At 44.6% G+C, this 20,017-nt stretch overlaps 1 protein-coding gene across 3 annotated transcripts in view; it reads left to right on the forward strand.

Annotated features, from left to right (window-relative positions):
* Nucleotides 1-20,017, forward strand: part of TEP1 (telomerase associated protein 1) — a 38,277-nt gene that overhangs the window by 1,773 nt on the left and 16,487 nt on the right. For all 3 annotated transcript variants that reach the window (XR_004285756.1, XM_032343155.1, XM_032343154.1), the window contains exons 2-19: nt 2,070-2,654; nt 3,775-3,957; nt 4,266-4,400; nt 5,141-5,302; nt 5,719-5,880; nt 6,193-6,270; nt 8,044-8,168; nt 8,368-8,525; nt 11,625-11,734; nt 12,453-12,543; nt 12,773-12,962; nt 15,500-15,668; nt 16,321-16,479; nt 16,660-16,737; nt 17,724-17,854; nt 18,132-18,191; nt 19,088-19,246; nt 19,825-20,001. Coding sequence is in view for 2 of the 3 variants with exons in the window: in XM_032343155.1 (XP_032199046.1) it covers nt 2,094-2,654; nt 3,775-3,957; nt 4,266-4,400; nt 5,141-5,302; nt 5,719-5,880; nt 6,193-6,270; nt 8,044-8,168; nt 8,368-8,525; nt 11,625-11,734; nt 12,453-12,543; nt 12,773-12,962; nt 15,500-15,668; nt 16,321-16,479; nt 16,660-16,737; nt 17,724-17,854; nt 18,132-18,191; nt 19,088-19,246; nt 19,825-20,001 (2,888 nt within the window). In the remaining variant the exon portion in view is untranslated. The remainder of the gene's footprint in view (nt 1-2,069; nt 2,655-3,774; nt 3,958-4,265; nt 4,401-5,140; nt 5,303-5,718; nt 5,881-6,192; nt 6,271-8,043; nt 8,169-8,367; nt 8,526-11,624; nt 11,735-12,452; nt 12,544-12,772; nt 12,963-15,499; nt 15,669-16,320; nt 16,480-16,659; nt 16,738-17,723; nt 17,855-18,131; nt 18,192-19,087; nt 19,247-19,824; nt 20,002-20,017) is intronic.

The raw sequence follows: 20,017 nt of genomic DNA on the forward strand, positions 1-20,017 counted from the left end.
GGAAAGACAAACAGACAACTACAATGTAAGGAATGTGTTTTGTAATAGAGCAGGTTTGCTGTTGTGAGAACATAGAGGCGCCTATATTAGACGGGCTGGCTGTCAGCAAAGGCTCCTTGGAGGAACTGACTATTAAACTGAGGCCTGCAGAATGGCAAGAAAGTAGAATTTGGACTGGTAAAGGAGGAGCTGGGAAAGGAAGTGCTCCTGGTAAAAGGAAGAGTATTTTAGGCGTCTGCCTGTGTAAAGATCCAAAGTCAAAAGATACCTTGGCAATTCACAAACTTAAAAGAGTGTGTATGATTGCAGCTTAGATGGGAGTAGCACTAAGGGATGAGGTTGGGAGAGGATCAAAAGCCAGGTTATGTGGGTGATGCTGGCCATGCAGAGGAGCTCCTTGACCCTCAGGGAGTTTTATTTTAGTAAGGAGAAACCCGGAACAAGTAGGCAAGTAAGCAAACAAAATAATTTTTTATCATGGTAAAATAAACAAGGCAATATAAATCATGGCTGTGGTATATCCTGAGGAACTCCTTTAGACAAATTTACATACTGTGTGAGAGTAGGGTTTCAACAAAGATGGTGGCAGGCAGAATGCAGAGAATTGGATAGATTTGAGAGACATTGAGGGAGTAGAACCAATAGGATTTGATAGTTTACTGGATGATAATAACAATAGCTTCCATTTATTGAATACTTACTAATTACCAGGCACTGTTCTAAATGCTTAGTACATTTTTATTTATTCTTATAATAACTCTATGAGGTAGGCATTTATGTCAGTTTTGTAGATGAGGAAACTGAGGCACAGAGAGTTCAACTAACCAACCCAAGTAGATTCAGGGTCCCATCAGGATTCAAACTCAAGTCTATTTCACTCCGTATCTCTATAAGCAGAGAGGGGAAAGGAGATGGAATAGAGTTGAGAAAGAGAGGGAGAAAGGTGATACATTTGGGTCTGGAGTTTTGGGTACCTTTGAGTCATCCAAGTGGAGATGTCTAGTAGGCAAATGGGTAAATGAATACGAAACTCAGATGAGATCTAAATCAAGGAATAATTTTGTGCATTTGCAGCACAGAAATGTTATGTGGAGCCTTTCTTGGGAAAGTATGTAAGATTAGAATAGAATTCTAAGGGGCTTCAACATTCAAGCGATGGCGGGGAAAGAGCCTTCATGAAGAGAAGGTAAGAGATATAAGAGGAAAATCAAGACAGTGGCACCAAGACAGCCAAAGAGAAAAGAGGGTTTCAGTGAGAGAGTGAGCCACAGTGTCATATTCTGCTTGAGAGATGAGGTAAGATAAGGGCCAAGATGTGCTTGTTCTCATTGTAACAAGAATTCCATTGGTTAACCAAGGGGACAACCTTGGGGGAATAGGAGGGACAGAATGCCACTTAGTTGGTTGAACAGTGAGTAGGAGGCAAGGAAGTTGAGGCTGTTGAATATAGACATCTTGATCAAAATATTTGTTTTGGGCACCTGGGTGGCTCAGTGGGTTAAGCCTCTGCCTTCAGCTCAGGTCATGATCTCAGGGTCCTGGGATGGAGCCCGGCATCAGGCTCTCTGCTCAGGGGGGAGCCTGCTTCTCTCCTCCTCTCTCTGCCTGCCTCTCTGCCTACTTGTGATTTCTGTCTGCCAAATAAATAAATAAAATCTTTAAAAAATTTTTTTGTTTCTCTAGAGCTTAGAGTCTAGAGTCCAGATTACAAATATGATCCCTTAGTTGGGATTACACTAATAGCTCTAGGGGCCTCCTTTACCCCTTTGTGAGGAGACATATCCCTTTCATCTCCAGTACTTTTTTTTTTTTTTTAAATTTCTCTGCTCTTCAGCTTCTGCCTTATCTTTCCCCTATTTCTCTCATTTAGAATGCTCCCTGCATTCTCTCTGTATAATATTTTCAGAATATATCCTTAGAATGAACCCATTCTTTGAAAAAGAAATATTGGTTGTTCCCTGCCTGCAGGTCACTGGGATTACCAGGAGGACTGTGGGAAAGACATACTCCGAGGGCAAACACACTCCAGTGCAGCCAGGAGCTCATCACCTGTCTTTCTCTCCTTCTAGGCATATACTGGTTGGGGTCCAGCTATGGAGAAACTCCACCGGCATGCGTCTGCCCACCTGGACATTCTCTCCTTAGAAAACCGGAGCCTGGCCACCCTCCCCAACCTGCAGCCCATGGAGAAACCACATGGGCATGTCTCTGCCCACGCAGATATCCTCTCCTTAGAAAACCGGAGCCTGGCCACCCTCCCCAACCTGCAGCCCATGGAGAAACCACATGGGCATGTATCTGCCCACCCAGACATTCTCTCCTTAGAAAACCGGTGCCTGGCCACACTTCCTGACCTGAAGACTATGGAGAAACTACATGGGCATGTTTCTGTCCACCCAGACATCCTCTCGTTGGAGAATCAGTGCTTGGCCATGCTCCCTGTTCTAAAAAGTTCTGTGTCTACCAGCCCCTTGCTCCACTGTCTCCAGAGAGCTCACCTGGTGCAAGCTGATGTGTGTAGTCTGAACATCAGCAACCTCTCACTCTCTGAGCCTCCTAGGGCCCAGTGCCTCTCTGAGGGGCTAGCCTGTCTGAGCTGCCCCACAGCCTCGAAATCCATCTCTGCCACAGAGAAAGCTCCTGAAACAGCTTTGGTAATAGCTCCAGGCACTTGTCCATGCATGTCTGTTGGATGCTTTTGTCCCTAGCCTTGGTGCCTCAGTTTCCCCTCTGCTGCTCTGTGTCTGTGTACCTTCTGTCCTCAGAGCGTCTTCCTGAGGGCCCCTTGACCCTCGGGCTGTCGTCTTCAGCGTCACTACTTTTACCGCATATCAAGTTCAGATATTCTGGACAATAGAGCTGGCCTTAGAAAGCCTCTGCTCAGGAGGACGGGCAGCGTGATATTGGAGTAGCAGCCAAGCAAGTGCTTCTGAGGTCTTATGTCCAGCAGGGAAGACATCTGCCATACCATGGCCCACTTCCCTATATGTACAGGTGTAAACATGTGTCCACTTGTATACATCTACACACACACTTTTAGCATACAGGGCAGAATCAGTAGATAAACACACATTTCTTCTGTATGGACTTGGGTATCAGACTGAGGCAGAGGCTATACTGTCTCTGCCAACAACAAGCCATACAACCTTGGCCAAGACTTAACCTGTTGAAGCTTTGATTTCTTTCCCTTTAAAATGTGGTCGGTGAAAATCTGTCTCAGAGGGTCATTGTCAGGATTACTATTGCCGTCTTACATTTATTTAGGGCTTTGCAATTTGCAAAGAGCCATATATATATTACCCTATTTAATCTTCTAATGGCCCCATCAAATAGGTTGTAGGGAGTGAAGAAGCTGAGACTCAGAAGTTAAGCAGCTCACGGTTGCTGGAGGATTGATCTGGGACTTGGCCTTTTTTTTTTTTTTTTCCTGAATCCAGAATATCTTAATAGTATTATAGGAGGTGTGTGTGAGGAGCCTTGGACTCCTCGGCTGTGGCATCAATAAGGAAATGAAAGAAGGGGAAGATCTCAGAGCGTCTGAGCAAAGGCTCAGAAGGTTGAATTGGGAAAGGTGGTGTGTGTGACAGTGAGGGGTCACTCTGTCAGCCAAGAGAGATGGATGTCCGGGTGTGAGGGGGGAGGGAGAAGGAGTTTTGGTTCTGGAAGATAGATGTAGACTCCTCCTATGCCTGGGATCTGCCTTCAGATCTGTCTGTGTTTGAGAGATCTGTCTTCGGATCTGTCTATGTGATTATCAACTGCCACTATCCCCAGGGCTCTTGTTCCTCTTCAGAAGAGAAAATGCCGGAAGAGAGGGAATGGGTAGAGGTTCAGATGCCTGTTTATAATCTAAGCTTGGGAGAGGAAGAGAAGGTGGAGGAGCCTGTCCTGAAGCTCACCACTGAGGACTCTGAATCTCATCCTGGGCCCACTGACCAGGCCCTTAAGGACAAGAAGGTAAAAGTTCCAGTGCTGGGGAGAGATTGATGATGGTGGAGGGAATGGTGTGAGGTGGTGTGGGAGGGGTGGTGACCAAGGGCCAAACCAGTTCCCCTCCACAGATGGCAGGGGAAGGATGGGGTATCACCCAGCCCTATTTCTCATTCCCTAATCACCTTTTCTAATCTCTCAGTTGGACAGACATCTTTCTGAATGTGGGGGTCATTTCTCTCTGCTCTTGATTTCGTAAATCGGCCTGAGTGGGTGCTTGAGTTGGTCCTCATGATCTCTTTCATCCTTTCTCCCCTCTCTTTCTCAATTCTCAGATGGTTCTCATAAGCCTGCTGTGCTCCTCTCTGACATCAGAGGTAAACATAGAAGCTGCAGCTGACATGACCTCGGGTACTCTCTTTGAAGTCTGTAGTGAACTTGCACCTTTGGAGCCTGAATTCATCCTTAAGGTACTGTGGTGTGAAGGAGTGGTTGGATGGGAACTGGAAGCTGGGAGGCAAGAACTGTGGCCATGGTGTGGGAGGGGAATGGTGGCCGGCTTTGTGGGAAGGGAGTAGGATCTCTGGGTGAGTCTGAGGGCTAGTTCCTGAGGTTCTTTGAGGAGTTGGGGGGAAGATGAGATTGGGAAGAGTATACTAGGGCTCATTTGTTTAGTAACTACACAGGCTAAGTACTCAAAACTAGGCCTTGAAGATTATGAAACTTGGATCTGGCTTTTAAGGAGCTTATGATATTGTTAGGGAAGCAGAACATTCCCAAGTATTACATAAATGCAAATGGAGTAGTAGGCAGTGAATGTTTCAGAAGAAGAGAAACAGGGGAGGAGGGATGTTTTCTATGACCAGGTTGAGCACGGATTGACTGGGGGACAGGGAGGCGGTGGGGGTGGCCTGAAAATTACCCTGGGTAATTTTCAATGGCCCTTGGTGGTGGGAAGCCCTCTAAGTACCTGGTTAACTTGGAAGGTGATCAGTAGACTCAGAAGAAGCCATGCTGCAAAGGTGGATAAGGGCGAGAGTATGGAGGATGTAGCCTTCCAAGCCAGCAGGCTTGGGCTTTCTGTTTTATAGACATTGTGAAGTGTTCAGGAAAGGTTTTATGCAGGTGGATTAAGCAAGTGAGTTTGTCTGGGGCATGATGCTTTGGGACAAGTGGCTGAGATGCCAGCTTTCCCCACCCTGTCCCTCAGGCAGCTCTGTACGCCAGGCAGCAGCTGAACATCCGTACTGTGGCCAACAAAGTGTTGGCCATTGCTGCCTTCTTGCCGGTCTGCCGCCCCCACCTGCGACGCTATTTCTGTGCCATTGTCCAGCTACCTTCTGATTGGATCCAGGTAGCCAAGTTCTACCAGGTATGTTCCCTGAGCTTTGACTCTCACTGGTTCCCTCTCCCTTGCTTATCACATCCCTGCGGAAAATTCTCATCTAGTTCCACCTCCCCTCAGTTGTCCTCAGCTTTGCTTCCCAGATAGGACAGCTTCTCCCTGGATTGTGCTGGGTTGCCAATAGAGAGAATATGACTGAGAAGAGCTGGGCCACAGTGGGAGAAAAATTGGTCTTATTCTGGACCTTGTGTTTATGATGCGGGAGATGAGAATCAGAGAAGTCTGCCAACTAGCCAGGACTGTAGAAATGATCACTCTAGAGCTGGGGCTGGAAACCATCTTCTTCTTCTGTGCCCTCATTTATCCCTGTGAAGTGGTCTTGCCTTGTTGTAGAGGGTTGATCTGTGTCTTGCTCCTGAGGGTCTTTCCTCTCTCACTGACAGAACCTGGCTGGAGGAGAGGAGGACAAGCTGGTGCCCCTGCCTGCCTGCCTGCGTGCTGCTATGACTGACAAATTTGCCCAGTTTGATGAGTACCAGCTGGCTAAGTACAACCCTCGGAAGCACCGGGCCAAGAGTCGCCCCCGCCCGCCTCCCCGGCCCCCAGTCAGTCCCTGCTCAGTCTGATCATTCACAGCCTAGGCCCCTTCTCTCTGGAAAAGGGGGGTGGGCAGGAGGTCGAAGGAACCTGCTGACCCTGGGGAATCCCACACTAAGCCTCTGACATGTTCCTACCGTATAAAAGGAGTCAGAGAAAGGCAGAGGGAAAGGCTGAGTAGAGCTCAGCGGGCAGACAGGGCAGGGCTGTCTTGGCTGGCTTCCTTTTTGGCAGAGATGGACCTTTGGAACCATTGGAATGGCTCTCTCCAAGGATGGGTTCCATTTCCCATTTTGAAATTGCTTCTCCTATCCCTACAGAAGACAGGGCGCCCATTTTCTGAGACACAAAAACACTGGCCGAGGTACCTGAGGCCTCTTAAAGATGAACAGAAAAAGGTGAGTGCCTTGTTCTGGGGTTCCACATGGGCATGTAAAACCTTTTATCAGCTAATATTTAGAAATGGAATTTTGTTTGGTTTAGAAATACTCAAGATGTGGTAGGCATATTCCAATTTCCAACTTCCTGGGGAGTTCTCAGTTGTGATTGTAGGGTCAGGTTTGAGAGCACTGGGAAAGGCTCCTTTTATTTCCCATGTTGCTTCCCTTACTATTTACGGACTGGTGGCACGTACAGCTGGGTAAGTGAGTTAACAGTGTATGAAATATGGGCACATGGGTGGCTCAGTTGGTTAAGCATCTGACTCTTGATTTTGACTCAGTTCATGATCTCGGGGTCATGGGATTGAGCCCTGCACGTTGGGCTTCTCACATATCAGGGAATCTTCTTGAGGTTCTCTCTCTCCACCCCCCACCATTCTCTCCCAAAGAAAGAAAGAAAGTATGAAACTTATAAAGTATATACTTTATAAAGTATAAAACTTCTGGAGGAAGTTTTAAAACCAAACCAAGCATTTTTGCATTTAATGACAAATAAAGCACTGCACTTTGTGGTTAAAAGCATAGAATCAGGAATTAGACCTGGGTTTGAATCCCCCCACCAGCACCACTCGCTGGTTATGCAAACTTTGCCAAATGACTTACCCTGTCTTACCTCTGTTTCCTCAGATATAAAATAGGGATAATAGCAGTGCCTCATTGGGTACTTCATTGGGTTCTTGTGAGGATTAAATCAGTCACTGAATTTAAAGTATTTCTTTTTTTTTTAAGATTTTATTTATTTTGGGGTTCCTGGGTGGCTGGGTGGGTTGAGCCTCTGCCTTCGGCTTGGGTCATGGTCTCAAGGTCCCGAAATTGAGCCCCACATTGGGTTCTCTGCTCAGCAGGAGCCTGCTTCCTTCTCTCTCTCTCTGCTTGCCTCTCTGGCTACTTGTGATCGCTCTCTGTCAAATAAATGAATAAAATCTTTAAAAAAAGATTTTATTTATTTTGTGTGTGTGTGAGAGAGAGGTATTGAGAGAGAGAGAGAGACAGAGACAGAGTACAAGTTGGGGACAGCAAGAGCTGCTGAGCAGTGAGCCTGATATGGGACTTAATCCTAGGACCCCAGGATCATGACTTGAGTCACCCAGACACCCTGAATTTAAAATATTTCTCACAGTACCTGGCACTGAGTAAGTGTTAGCTATGACCAACATCATCATCATTAAAATAGATTATTGGGAAAATATTATGGTGATTATTATAAGAGAAAACATTCTCAGTTGGTCAACTGATCTTTTCTCTTCATTCTAATAATATATCCCAATCTTAGCTCTTCTATTGTAGAAGACACCATAGAAAGGCAACTTTGTTCTGTTTTTCCACTCCCTGTGGCTTGTGTTTTCTGATGCCTCCATTTACCTCCTCCTCCAAGTCTCAGTGATTTAAATAAAAGCTGCTTTTTCCTTTCCCTCCCTCTAAGAAAGAGATGTTCTCTGTTCATTCCATCCCCATCTTGTTTTTCACAAGCCAGTTATCCTGTGTTAACTATTGATAGTTCAATCTTGTGTACATGAAACACAGTGACCCCAAAGAGCTACAATGGTATGCTCACTGCAGAAGTTCTTGTTGCTGGTGACTTTTGCTGCCTCTTCCTACTCTTTGCCCAGATCTACATTGGGGGAAGAAATTACCTCGTAGGTATAGGATGTCTGCAGTTCTGATTTCTGAAGCAAGTGACATGGTCATAGATTAAATGACTTCTGTGGGACTTGGGGGATATTTCCACAGTTTGAGGAGACCTATAGTGCAGTACCAGAGAAAAAGAAGCAGCCGATGTTCACTCTCAAGAAGTTAGTGCAGCGACTGCACATCCGGGAGCCGGCTCAGCACGTCCAAGCCCTACTGGGCTATAGGTGAGAAGACACACCCTGAAAATACCATCCACATGGGTGACCCTGTGGCTTTTCAACCTCCATGGCCCTGTGCCTATAGTTCTGACCCCAGCCACATTAGTGGCAAGCGCAACTGACTAGCTTTGACTGACTGACTTTCTCTCTTCTGTGTTATTTTCGGCCGGCTTTGAAATGATAAGATTTTCCTCTTCTGTTCCAGATATCCTTCCAGCCTACAAACGTTTTCTCGAAGTCGCCTTCCTGGGCCATGGGATTCTAGCAGAGCTGGGAAGCGGATGAAGCTCCCTCAGCCAGAAACCTGGGAGCGGGAGCTGAGCCTGCGGGGGAACAAAGCTTCTGTCTGGGAGGAGCTGATTGGTAGAGTAACCTTGACCATACAGTCCCATCCTCTTCCCCATTCACACCTCTACGTTTTGGACCCTGAGTTAACTTCTGTGGCATGATACAGTTATTCTCTTGCCTGGGGGTTGCATCACTGAAAGTGATTGGGTTTGTGAGTTTTGCCATCGACCATGCCCAAGCGGACCAGTGGTGCCTGCTTTGAGCGGCACTGACTTCATAGGGAGGTCGTTATTCCAGATGTGGTTAGGTGATGCACAAGCCTTGATCAACACAGGACAAAGTGGTACCTTCTCTCTGATTTCACTTAGGTCATACTGGGTAAGTCATCTAATCAAGGTAGGATTGGCATATGGAGTATTGGAATCTCCGCAGGAACCCATATTTAGGACTTTGAGGTAATTTGCCCATACTGATAAAGAGAAAAAAAAATTAAATCAGAAGGACCAAGTTATTTCAGTCTTCTGTTTGTCTCTTTTTGTTGCTGTTGTTAGTTTATTTTTAACTCTACAAGGCTCTTTCTAGTCTGTCTTAAGTTCTATTTCATCTTTGAAAATTTTAAGTTAGTATCTTTCTGTTGAAAGACATCTTGCTGTAGAATTTGTGACTGGGTTTTGGAGACTTCATATTTTGGGGCTGCAGAAGCCCGTCTTTTTTTTTTTTTTTAAATCTATTTCTCTGCGAACTGCCATGTGCAGATTGTGCCCAGGGCAGCTCAAATTCTCAGCTGCTTATCTGTCATGGTTCTCACTGTGTGGTTGTCGCTGGGAGTATAGACATGAGAATCACATGGGCATTAAAACACATGCATACACACACACATGCCTGACAACCTCTTCCCCAATATTTGACACTTTGGGTGGAACAGGAGAAAGTTGCCTGGATGGCAGCCAGGATGTGTAGCTGATTCTGGTATGTCATCTGTACTTCCTCCCTCTGCCCTTAAAAATTAAAACTGTGACATTTGTCTAGGCTCAGTCTAATGCCCATAGTCTAATCCTCTAGACTCCAGAGTTTTTTGATCATATATTGCAAAAAAACTTTTGTTTGACATCACAATATATGTATATATAATTTAAACAATTTTATATATGTACTAATGAATTATGTAGTTGAGAGAATACATAAAATATATAAACCTAGATCTGAAAATGTGTATAAAAATATAAATATACTAATAAAATATAAGACAAAATGTAATTAGATATACAGACCCCTCCACCTGGGTGGCCCAGTGGGTTAGGCCTCTACCTTTGGCTTGGGTCATGAACTCAGGGTCCTGGGATGGAGCCCTGTTGGGCTCCCTGCTCAGCAGGGAGCCTGCTTCTCCCAACCCCCTGCCTGCCTCTCTGCCTACTTGTGATTTCTCTCTCTGTCAAATAAATAAATAAAATCTTAAAAAAAAAAAAAGAGATATACAGACCCCCTCTTGGGAGACCACAAGGCTCATTAATAACTCAGTAACAGTTTTTCTTTTAAAGATTTTATTTATTTATGTGACAGAGAAAGAGAGAGCACAAGCATGGGGAGCAGCAGGCAGAGGGAGAGAGAGAAGCAGACTCCCCATAGAGTAGGAGAAGCCCCATATGGGTGGGACTCGATCCCAGGATTCTGGGATCACGACCCGAGGCAAAGGCAGTCGCTTAACTGACTGAGCCACCCAGGTGCCCTCATTAGCAGTTTTTTTGAATGAAATCAGTGAACTTCTCAGTCTGAAGGATAAAGGTTAAATTTATTTTCTAGTATCATAAATATGATATTGGACTTAATTTCTTATTTAAATGATCTAGAAAGCCTCTCATACATAGCAACAGTTGAGAACAATTTATGAACTGACAAAGGATGTAATTGTTTATGAGTTGTCCCCCACCATTTGCATGGTGTGCACAACCTAATTCTTCTATACAGTTTGTGAATAGAATTATGACTCAAGAACTGCAGGACTTCCAGAAGGCTGGAAGCTTCTATCTTGTAATTCAAATGAGACTTAAATCACCTTAAAAAAAGACACCACCACTCTCTTGACAGAAGCTGCTGCTAGTGCCTGGGAACGTGGCTGGGGGCTGACAGGCCATGTCTCTAAGGTGGTCCGAAAGCACCTCTGGGGGTACCCAAGAAAAATATCACACCTCAGACTTATGGTTTCCCTTGTCTAAAAGAAAGAAAGGAAAGGATTTTCCCAATATTTACCAAACAGATTGCGCCCCTGTGGTCACTCGGTCTGTGTGTAGTATGGTACATGGCACAGATGAGAGTTCAGGTTTGTGGAGGAAGAATAGGGTTTCTCTAGTACAAGGGCGTCCACAGAGCCCCTCACTCTCTTTTGGTTTCTGCATAATGACTTACCAAACTTATCTTTGAATTGTAAGTGGATTTAGAATTATTATTCAGTCTTAACCAAACTAACCATCTGAAGTAGACATAAGCCTTAAAGACGTTATTATCAAGAAACTATGACTTGAAAATGACACTAATATCACAGAACTAATGGACAATATGAAAGTAATAGGGGTGAAATTCTGCTTTAGTGCAAATCTTCTTCACCTCTATTTCAATGAAAAATAACGACTATTTAATCAGATCTCACAAGAATTTTGCCAGAAAACTTAAAAATTTCCAGGAAGATTATTTGAAATATGAATTTATATACATTATTATTAAAGGTGAACCTTACTTTAGCTTATGTTGTGCCTGGAAATATTAACCCGATGATTACACTACATGTATACAATTTATAAATAAATAAACTTACACTAGAAAATTTCATGTTTCATCACCTAAAATGTTTGGAAATCTTTACTCTAGATTAGAGAATATATTTTGCTGGTTCAGCCCAATTGCGTGGCTGGACCAGCAGACAAAGCAACAATAGGAGTTGTTTATTCAAACAGCCGTCTTGTAAACAATGTTATATAAATCTTGCACCACACTTTAGGCCAATTCTGTTTTCATCTTTCTAGATGTCTGAAACATTTTGAGTAGGGTAGATTGTATGTTAGTACCTCACTCTCTCCGTTCTGCATTTTCTTTGTGGCCTCTGAATGTCTTACTCTGGTCTCTGACCTTCCTCATTCATCCTTTGTCTGCTTTCCTTACCCTGTGCCTGACCTTCCACAGACAATGGGAAGCTTCCCTTCATGGCCATGCTTCGGAATCTGTGCAACCTGCTGCGGGTTGGAATCAGTGCCCGCCACCACGAGCTTGTACTCCAGAGACTCCAGCATGAGGTATGTGGGGGAGGGCAGGGGGACTAGAGGTGGGTGCAGTGATGCTGCTGCTTCTTCCTCATGGCTGTGGAAGGTCCTGGCCACGAGCTATTTTATGTGGGCTATAAATAGGTATGGAGATATGGATAGGCTGGCAGAGACAGATCTGCTGTCTCTGCTGGCAGAGACAGTTCAAGTATAAGAACTTTCCTTGGATCACGGATTTACCAAGAGGAGGCGCTTTTATGATGTAATTGACTTCAGAGAGAGTCTGATATTAAAGAAATCAGCCTCCTTCCTTTACTTCTTCCCTCTTTTTTCTTTTTTTCTTTTTTTAAAGATTTTATTTGTCAGAGAGAGAAAGAGAGAGGGAAAACAAGCAGGGGCAGCAGCAGGCAGAGGGAGAAGCAGGCTCCTCATTGAGCAAGGAGCCTGATGCAGGACATGATCCTGGGTACGTGGGATCATGACCTGAGCCAAAAGCAGATGCTCAAGACTGAGCCACTCAGCCATCCCTCCCTTCTTTCCTTCTTTTCATAGTCTACCTGACAGCTTTCTTTTTCTTTTATTCTTCTCCACTTTTTTCTGTATCTCTTCTGTAATATCCATTTTATCCTTCCTCATTTTCCCACAAATCTAAGAGAGTGGTTATCTAGTACTCCTGGTCCCTGAGGAGCCTGATTAATCCCACCCCCATTCTCCCTGATATGTTGCTCTTGACCCCTCCCTTGCTTTCCAGAATTCGGTGATCCACAGTCGGCAGTTCCCATTCAGATTCCTTAATGCCCATGACTCCATCAATAACCTTGAGGCTCGACTCAAAAGTAAAGGTATTATCTATCTTCCGAATCCTGTTTGTCTCCCGAGTCTGAGAGTAGATGAATTAGGAGCACTGGTATGTTTCAGCCTCTTGCCTTCCGGTCTCAGGATGTGGGGTGGGCAGAGTTCAGACACTTGCCAGCCCGAGGGTCAGGGTTTAGGGCAGGTATTGGTGGGAGGACAATAGGAGAGCACAGGCTGACTGACACTGACTCACTTACTTACCTGTTTGCCACACAGCATTGCCACTCCCTTCCAATACAAAACTGATGTGTTCAATAATGACTAGAAATGCAAAAAAGAGCAAGAATTGGATGACCTATCGGAGGTATCCTTTCAACCCAAGTCGCCAGAAACTTCGGACAACAATGATGATACCCGTGATATATGAGCAGCTCAAGTGGGAAAAGCTGAAAATACAAAAGGCCAGGTGTGTGTGTGTGTGCCTGTGCCTGTGCATGCTATGCTATCTGGGAGCAAAGGGTGGGCAACAAGAGGTACCATTACAGGGCTCGGGAGTCATCTGGGAACCCCAACTTTTATTCTGTGAAGATATGTTTGCCCCAGTGGCTCAGACTTGTCTGGTTCCAACTTTTTGCATGGCAAACCTTGCCTTTAATGTTGTCCTATGGAGAAATCATGAGAAAAAAACTATGTTGAGGCCTCCAATTTATTATCTGGGATTGTTTTATTGGTTTCTGGGGGGCTCTGTGAATCTGTGCAACATTCTCCTTTCTCTTAGTGTATGGTAGTATCCTCTGCTCCTGTTCTGGTTCAGTTTCTTTTTCTTCTCCATGATATCTGTTTTCTCTCTCTCTCTTGTCCTGTCTTTATTTATTTATTTGTTTGTTAGTTTATACATGTAAAGATCATAACCACCGAGCAGGCTCAAAGTCAGACATAAAACCTGTTCTGTAAGGTTGTTGAAGTCCCGGCACTCTGCCCTTTAGATGCTTCAACAGGATCTTCATTCAAGACAAAGGCAGGGCTCATCTAACCTACTAGGGAATGCATGGCTGAAGCCAGGGCAACTTAAAAGTCAAGTCTGGAGTCCAGTCCAAAAAACAAACATTCGCTGGCCATCTCAGTAGCCACGAGCCACACACAGCGAGTTGGAATTGAGATGTGCCAGATTTTGAGGACAGTATGAAAAAGGGTGTAAAATATCTCCTCTGTAACTTTTGTATTAATTTCATGTTAAAATGAACATAGTTTAATATGTTTAATCAAATGTCATATTGGGTTAATATCTCCGGTTTATTTTTACTTTCTTCCTGCAGCTACTAAAAATTTTTAGTTACATGTGAAATTTAATTTTGTTTCATTAACTGTAACTTAATTCTGTTGGATAGCACTGGTAAAGAATACTGAATTTTCTAGTTTAAAAACATTATTATAGGGGTGCCCGGGTGGCTCAGTGGGTTAAACCTCTGCCTTCAGTTCAGTTCTTGATCCCAGGGCACTGGGATGGAGCACCCCCCCCCCACCCATCGCACTGGGCTCTCTGCTCAGCAGGGGGCCTACTTCCCCCCCCTTCTCTCTGCCTCTGCCTGCCACTCGCCTACTTGTGATCTCTTTCTGGTCAAATAAATAAATAAAATGTTAAAAAAAATTATTATAAAAAAAGTTTTAAACATGCACACAAGTAATGAGAATATTATAATGGACTCTCATAAAACTGTTAGCCACATTCTGTAATTATCTAGATTTTACCATAGTTCTTTTAGTGGTCCATTTCTTCTTTTTTCTGGGAAGGTGTTTTATGAACAAATGCCATATAATATAATTTTATTTCATCCTTTCCTATCTCCACATGTGTCTTTTAATACATTTTATTATGTAGTTAGAATGTCATTAATAAACCTAATAATTATAATAATTCCTTGGTATTATCTTTTATTATCTAGTCCATATTCAAATTTCCCAATCATCTCAAAATTATGATTTCACAATTTTATTCAAATCAGAATCCAAGCAAGGCATACGCATTACATTTAACTATTAAGTCTCTTATATCTCTTTTAATATTTTCATTGTCTTCAGGCCATTGACTTACTATAGAAACTGGCTTCAGGGATCCTGCAGTGTGTCCCACTTTCTGGATTTGTCATCCTCCTCATGGTGTCTTCTAACTTGTTTCTCTGTTTCATGTGCTGAGGGTATTAACTCTAAAGGCTTACATAGATTTAAGATTCACTTTTTTTTTCCTTGCAAGACTATTTCTCATAGGGGATTCTTTGTATCCTGTAAATGAGACCACCTTTTTTTTTTTTTTTTTTTTTTTTTTTTAAGCCTTGTAATAAGATACAAGATCAGGGGACACCAAAGCTCTGGTGGTCCTACTCATAGTGATGCTACCCATGCCTTTGAGTGGTTATAGCCTGATCTCTTCTCTGTAAGTCGATGGTTCATGCTTTGGTGATCTTTGTCTGAACCCGTTGTTTCATTAGCCACTCTAGAGTGGGAGTTTTCTATCATTCCCCATATTTATTAGCTGGAACTCTAAAAAGAACCTCTCCTATCAATTTAAACTATTCAGTTACCCTGAAGTAGAGATTCTACTAGAAAGGTGGGATGAATGGATGAATGTTCTCTTCTTTCCTCTTTAACTGCTGGTTTTCAGAATATGAGTTAGTATTTGTTCTTTAAAATACAATTAAAAGTATGTAGCAGTTAAATCTTGCCTCATGAAGTAGGTACGGATTTATGTGGGAAGTGTGGCAAACGATTTCAGAGAGTGGGTCCACAGATGACTCCCCTCTTCTGCCATGAGAAAGGTCAGTAGAGGCCCTTGGAATGGGAATGGGGAAGTTCTGCCCCAGTCTCCCCTACCGGCAGTGGAGGTGAGCTGTGGCAGGGGCGGAAACACTCATTGCTGGAGTGCCAAGTTCTCATCTTCCCATCTTCCTCAAAACGGCAAGTAGAGAAACCCCTGAGCCCTTCTGTTTGTGTCTTTTCTGTTGACAGATGGGGGAAGTATGATGGTGAGATGCTGGCTCGGTACCGGCAGGCCCTGGAGACAGCCGTGAACATCTCTGTGAAGCACAACCTGCCCCCGCTGCCTGGCCGCACCATCTTGGTCTATCTGACGGACATGGGGACGGAGGGGCTCTGTCGGAAGAGCAACTTGCAAGGGGTAAAAGAAAAAAAAAAAAGAGAGAGAGAGAAGAAAAAGAAAAAAATTAAAAGGTTGGGGGTTAGAAAAGGGGCTGGGGATCCTGAGAGGTATCCTGTTCCCAGACATGGTTTTCCCAAGGAAGTACTCAGACCTGAAATAAATGGCATGCATTTGCATCTCAGTATTGGACCCTGGTTCCTAGGGACAGTTCCTAGAATGTTGTCTAATGCCTGTTCCTGCATTATAATACTTCTGTTTTTCACATTTGGCTGGTATTTAATTCTCTCTAAATTTCTGTCACCAAAGTATGTCTCATTTTCATTTCCCTATATCCCAGTTTTCAATTTGGGCATGAATCCTGGTCCTTCTCCACCTTTCTCCCTGACCAGCTCTTCTTGAGAGCTGCTGAAGCTATCCCTTCCTAACTGGGGATTTTGTCCCTTTTCCCCAACCAGTGGAGTGTTTGACCTCCAGGGCTGGATGGGTAAAGGTAGGTTTCTAAATAAGGGAGCTGGGGAATCTGGCTGGCTTGGCTGGCTTAGTTGGTAGAGTATACAACTATGGATCTTAATGGTGGTGAGTTTGAGCCCTGTATTAGACATGGAACTTACATTAAAAATGTGGGGGTTGGGGGGGTGGCCGTATCTCACTGTGATGTTTGTCCAAGCAGCCCCCCATAAGCTATGTGCTGCTGCTGATTGGGATGATGATTGCACGGGCGGAGCAGGTGGATCTTTTATTCTGTGGAGGAGGCACTATGAGGACTGCTGTGCTTAAAGCAGAAGAAGGTATCCTGAAGACTGCCAGCATGCTCCAGGCTCAGGCCCAGGTCAGACACCCACCCCCACCAAGCAAAAATGCATGAATGGACACAGTCCTTGACATGGCCTGATAAATCAGGAAAGGCTTGGATATAGATAGTTCTGAAGATTTCCCAAGCAGAAAATGGTGTTTGTTGCTTACTGATGATCTCCCATGCCAACACGGAACATAAGACTCTTTTCTTCAGGATTTGGATGAAGAGGGTGAATGGTCCTTGCAGACTTTTGGGAAGTACCTGCTGTCCCTGGCTGCCCAAAGAGTCCCTGTGAGTCCCAGTCCCTGAGAAGCCCTCCCGCTCCTTCACTTTTCCCTCCACAACCGATGTCTCTAATTTCTTGAAGATCATCTTTCAAACTAAGTACGGTACCCACATCCACTCCCAGCTGGCTGTAGCACCCTATCCAGTGGTGTGTTGGTGAATGCTTAACACCCAGCTCTCTGGAAAAAATTAGTCTTTGTTAATAGCATTTGCTAATTTCTATGGTGTAAATACTCCTATCACAGCTGATTTCAAGCTACTGACATGGTATCGATGAGCAGAGTTGGGAAGTGATGCCCAGTAGTACAGCACTACATGGTATTTCTACAGTATAGATACAGTAGATGTAAATAAGACCAAGAGTAGATAATGGTAACATGTAGTAAAAGAATTAGGAAGTGATGAGTTTTGAGTATTTGTTGCCTTCATTTTTAATATAATTTAAGTTTATACAATTTAATGTTTAGTAGTGGCCATGTTTAACAACTGGCTCACAAAATTCTTAAAATTATTTTAAAATTTTGAAAAAAGATTTTACTTACTCATTATTCATCTGAGAGAAAGAGAGAGAGAGAGAGCACAAGCCAAATGGAGAGGCAGAGAGAGGAGGAGAAACAGACTCCCTGCTGAGCAGGGAGCCTGATGCGGGGATCCATCCCAGGACCCTGGATATCATGACCTGAGTCGGAGGCAGACAGTTAATGATCTGAGCCACCCAAGCACTTCTCTAAAAATTTATCGATCAGCTCTTGTGAGCCTGAATTAGCCAGCTTCAGCAGCCCTCCTCCCTTCCCCCCTTCCTCCTTACTCCATGTCAGGTGGTAGTGGCTTCCCCCAACCTCAGTGTTCTCTGGAGAAGCAATTTCCATTCCTGTCAGAGCTGTCCTAATCCCCTAATCCCCAGAAATCTTTTCTTTAGATATCCTGAGTTTATTAGCATTTCTTCTGTCCTTCTGCCTCCTGATCCCAGCCCCTTCCTTTTCATCTTACAGGTGGACAGGGTCATCCTCTTTGGCAACACTATGTGTAACAGACTGGTAAATGAGGCCAAACAGCTTTTCTGGCAGCATGTGAATTCCAAGTGCCTCTTCGTTTCTGTCCCCCTACAAAGGACATGTAACATGTAAGGATGCTCTAACTCCTTGTCCAGTGCCAGAAGATAGGTTCCCAGATTTCCTCTCTACCCCTACTGTAGTTTGGGACCCTCCCACTCACCAGGCACGTCCCTATCTCTGCCTAAGTACTAGAGCTTTCTCTGAAGTCTTCAGCCTTGCTCCATGCCCCAGCCTAGCACATAACCCTATTCAAAGTGCACAGCTGGGGTATCCATCCTAGAAAGCAGTGACTCTGTGCTCCTGGCACTGTTTCTGATGGCTAGTGACTGCTTCTTCCTTTGCCAGATTACCAGATTCGAATCCCAACAGCGTGACTCTCTCAGGCTACACTGATGGGATACTGAAGTGAGTACTGAATGAGCACTGAAGGGGTTGGGGTTTTGTTAGAACATCTTTCCGAGATTTCCTGGCTTCTACTCCCTTTACTTCTTTTTTTAAGCAATATAGAAGCTTATTGCTCTTCTGCAGCCATCCTGGTATAGCAGCAACAGTGTTAGAGGGGCTCAGTCACCTTTTACTGCTCCATCATCCTCAAATATTCTGCTTTCACCTCATGGCTCAAGACAGCTGCTCCAGCTCCAGCCCTCATCTTTGTGTTACATATAGGAGGCAGAAGGATAAAGGATGGGCAAGGTTGTACTATTTGTTTTTAAGGGAACAACTCAAGAGTTGGTCATATTATTTCTATTCATTGTTTGTGGCCTCTTTTCATTCTTGATCCAGAGGAAATCTCATGCCAAGTTTATTTATAGAATCCAAATTTATAGAAATCTTTTTACTTTGTCTTTCTTTCCATGTTCTCTCACTTACTTGTTTTCTCCCCAACATTTTCCTTTATATGCCTCCACTGGCATCAGCTGCTATTAGGAAGACTCATGCCCATTCCTCCTTTTCCAGGTAGCTTTTATAGCTGATACAGAGCTGAAGAAGTTCTGGGATGGCCTTAATCTTTAACCTTAAATCTTCACCTTTACCAGCCCAATTGCTCCTGGCCCAAAGAAAGCCCGTGATAAACATGCATAGCAGGAGGGCTAGAGCTGGGTTTCTTCTCTCTTCCTTTATCTGGGTGGTTCTGCATCCTGGTTATTTTAAGTCTACATTAACTGCTTATGGTTGTCTTCTTAAGGAGCTCCGGTTAATTAGGTGACCTTCCCTAGCTGTATCTTTGTCCCCTGCCCCCTTGGAAGATCTGATTTTGCCTCTGGTATTCACTCTTATTTATTTGGTCACATTTATGTCAGGTTCATTGCAGAGCGTGGAGCCTCCCGTCTTCTAGAACATGTGGGCCAAATGGACAAAATATTCAAGATTCCACCCCCCCCAGGAAAGACAGGGGACCTGTCTCTCCGGCCACTGGAAGAGAACACTCTTCGCCACTTGGCTCTGATTTCCCAGCCTCGGTTGGTCTATGTTTCTATGCCTTTGTGAATTGGGAGAGGCAGTGGGCAGGTGGTTGCATTTCTGGATGTTGAGATGCTCCTGTTCTACTCACCAAGGTATGCTTCCTCTTTCCCAGGTAGGGATTCCTCTGCCAGAGGAAGTTGTCACATTGTGAGCCAACTCTTCTCTCTACTGGGGAAGGGGGTCAGAGGGTGAGGCAGGCTCAGGCAGAGGGCTCAGGAGAAGAGGCTCTGGCTTTCTCATCACAGCTTGGCCAAATAGTAGCTTGAATCTTGGGCTACTTGTTTTTCTTCATTTCTTGATGCTTTAGCTTTTTGATTAGTAAAAGGGAGATAATGATTGTGCTTTCTTCACCATGTTGTCACGAGCACACGGTAGGTGAATAGTAAGTGTCTAATGATCAGCTGACCAAGGAGGGTGTGTGAGAAATGGCAAGTAGGGTTTATGTTCCAGGGCTCTGAGGCCTACTGCACACCCCACCCCCTCTGCTGCTGCTGTCCATCAGACCTTATTTGTACCAGTTTGTGCATTAGGGTAAGCCTAGCTAGACTGAGCCTAGGCCTCTGCTTACCCCCAGATGGTGCAGCATCCGGCTTTTCATTTCCTCCACTTTCCGGGACATGCATGGAGAGCGGGACCTGCTGCTACGGTCCGTACTGCCAGCTCTGCAAGCCCGAGCAGCACCCCACCACATCAGCCTTCATGCTATCGACCTGCGCTGGGGCATCACTGAGGAAGAGACCCGTAGGAACAGGTGAGGGGGCCACAGG

Source organism: Mustela erminea, chromosome 5 (assembly GCF_009829155.1).
Source record: "Mustela erminea isolate mMusErm1 chromosome 5, mMusErm1.Pri, whole genome shotgun sequence".
Classification (NCBI taxonomy): Eukaryota; Metazoa; Chordata; class Mammalia; order Carnivora; family Mustelidae; genus Mustela; species Mustela erminea.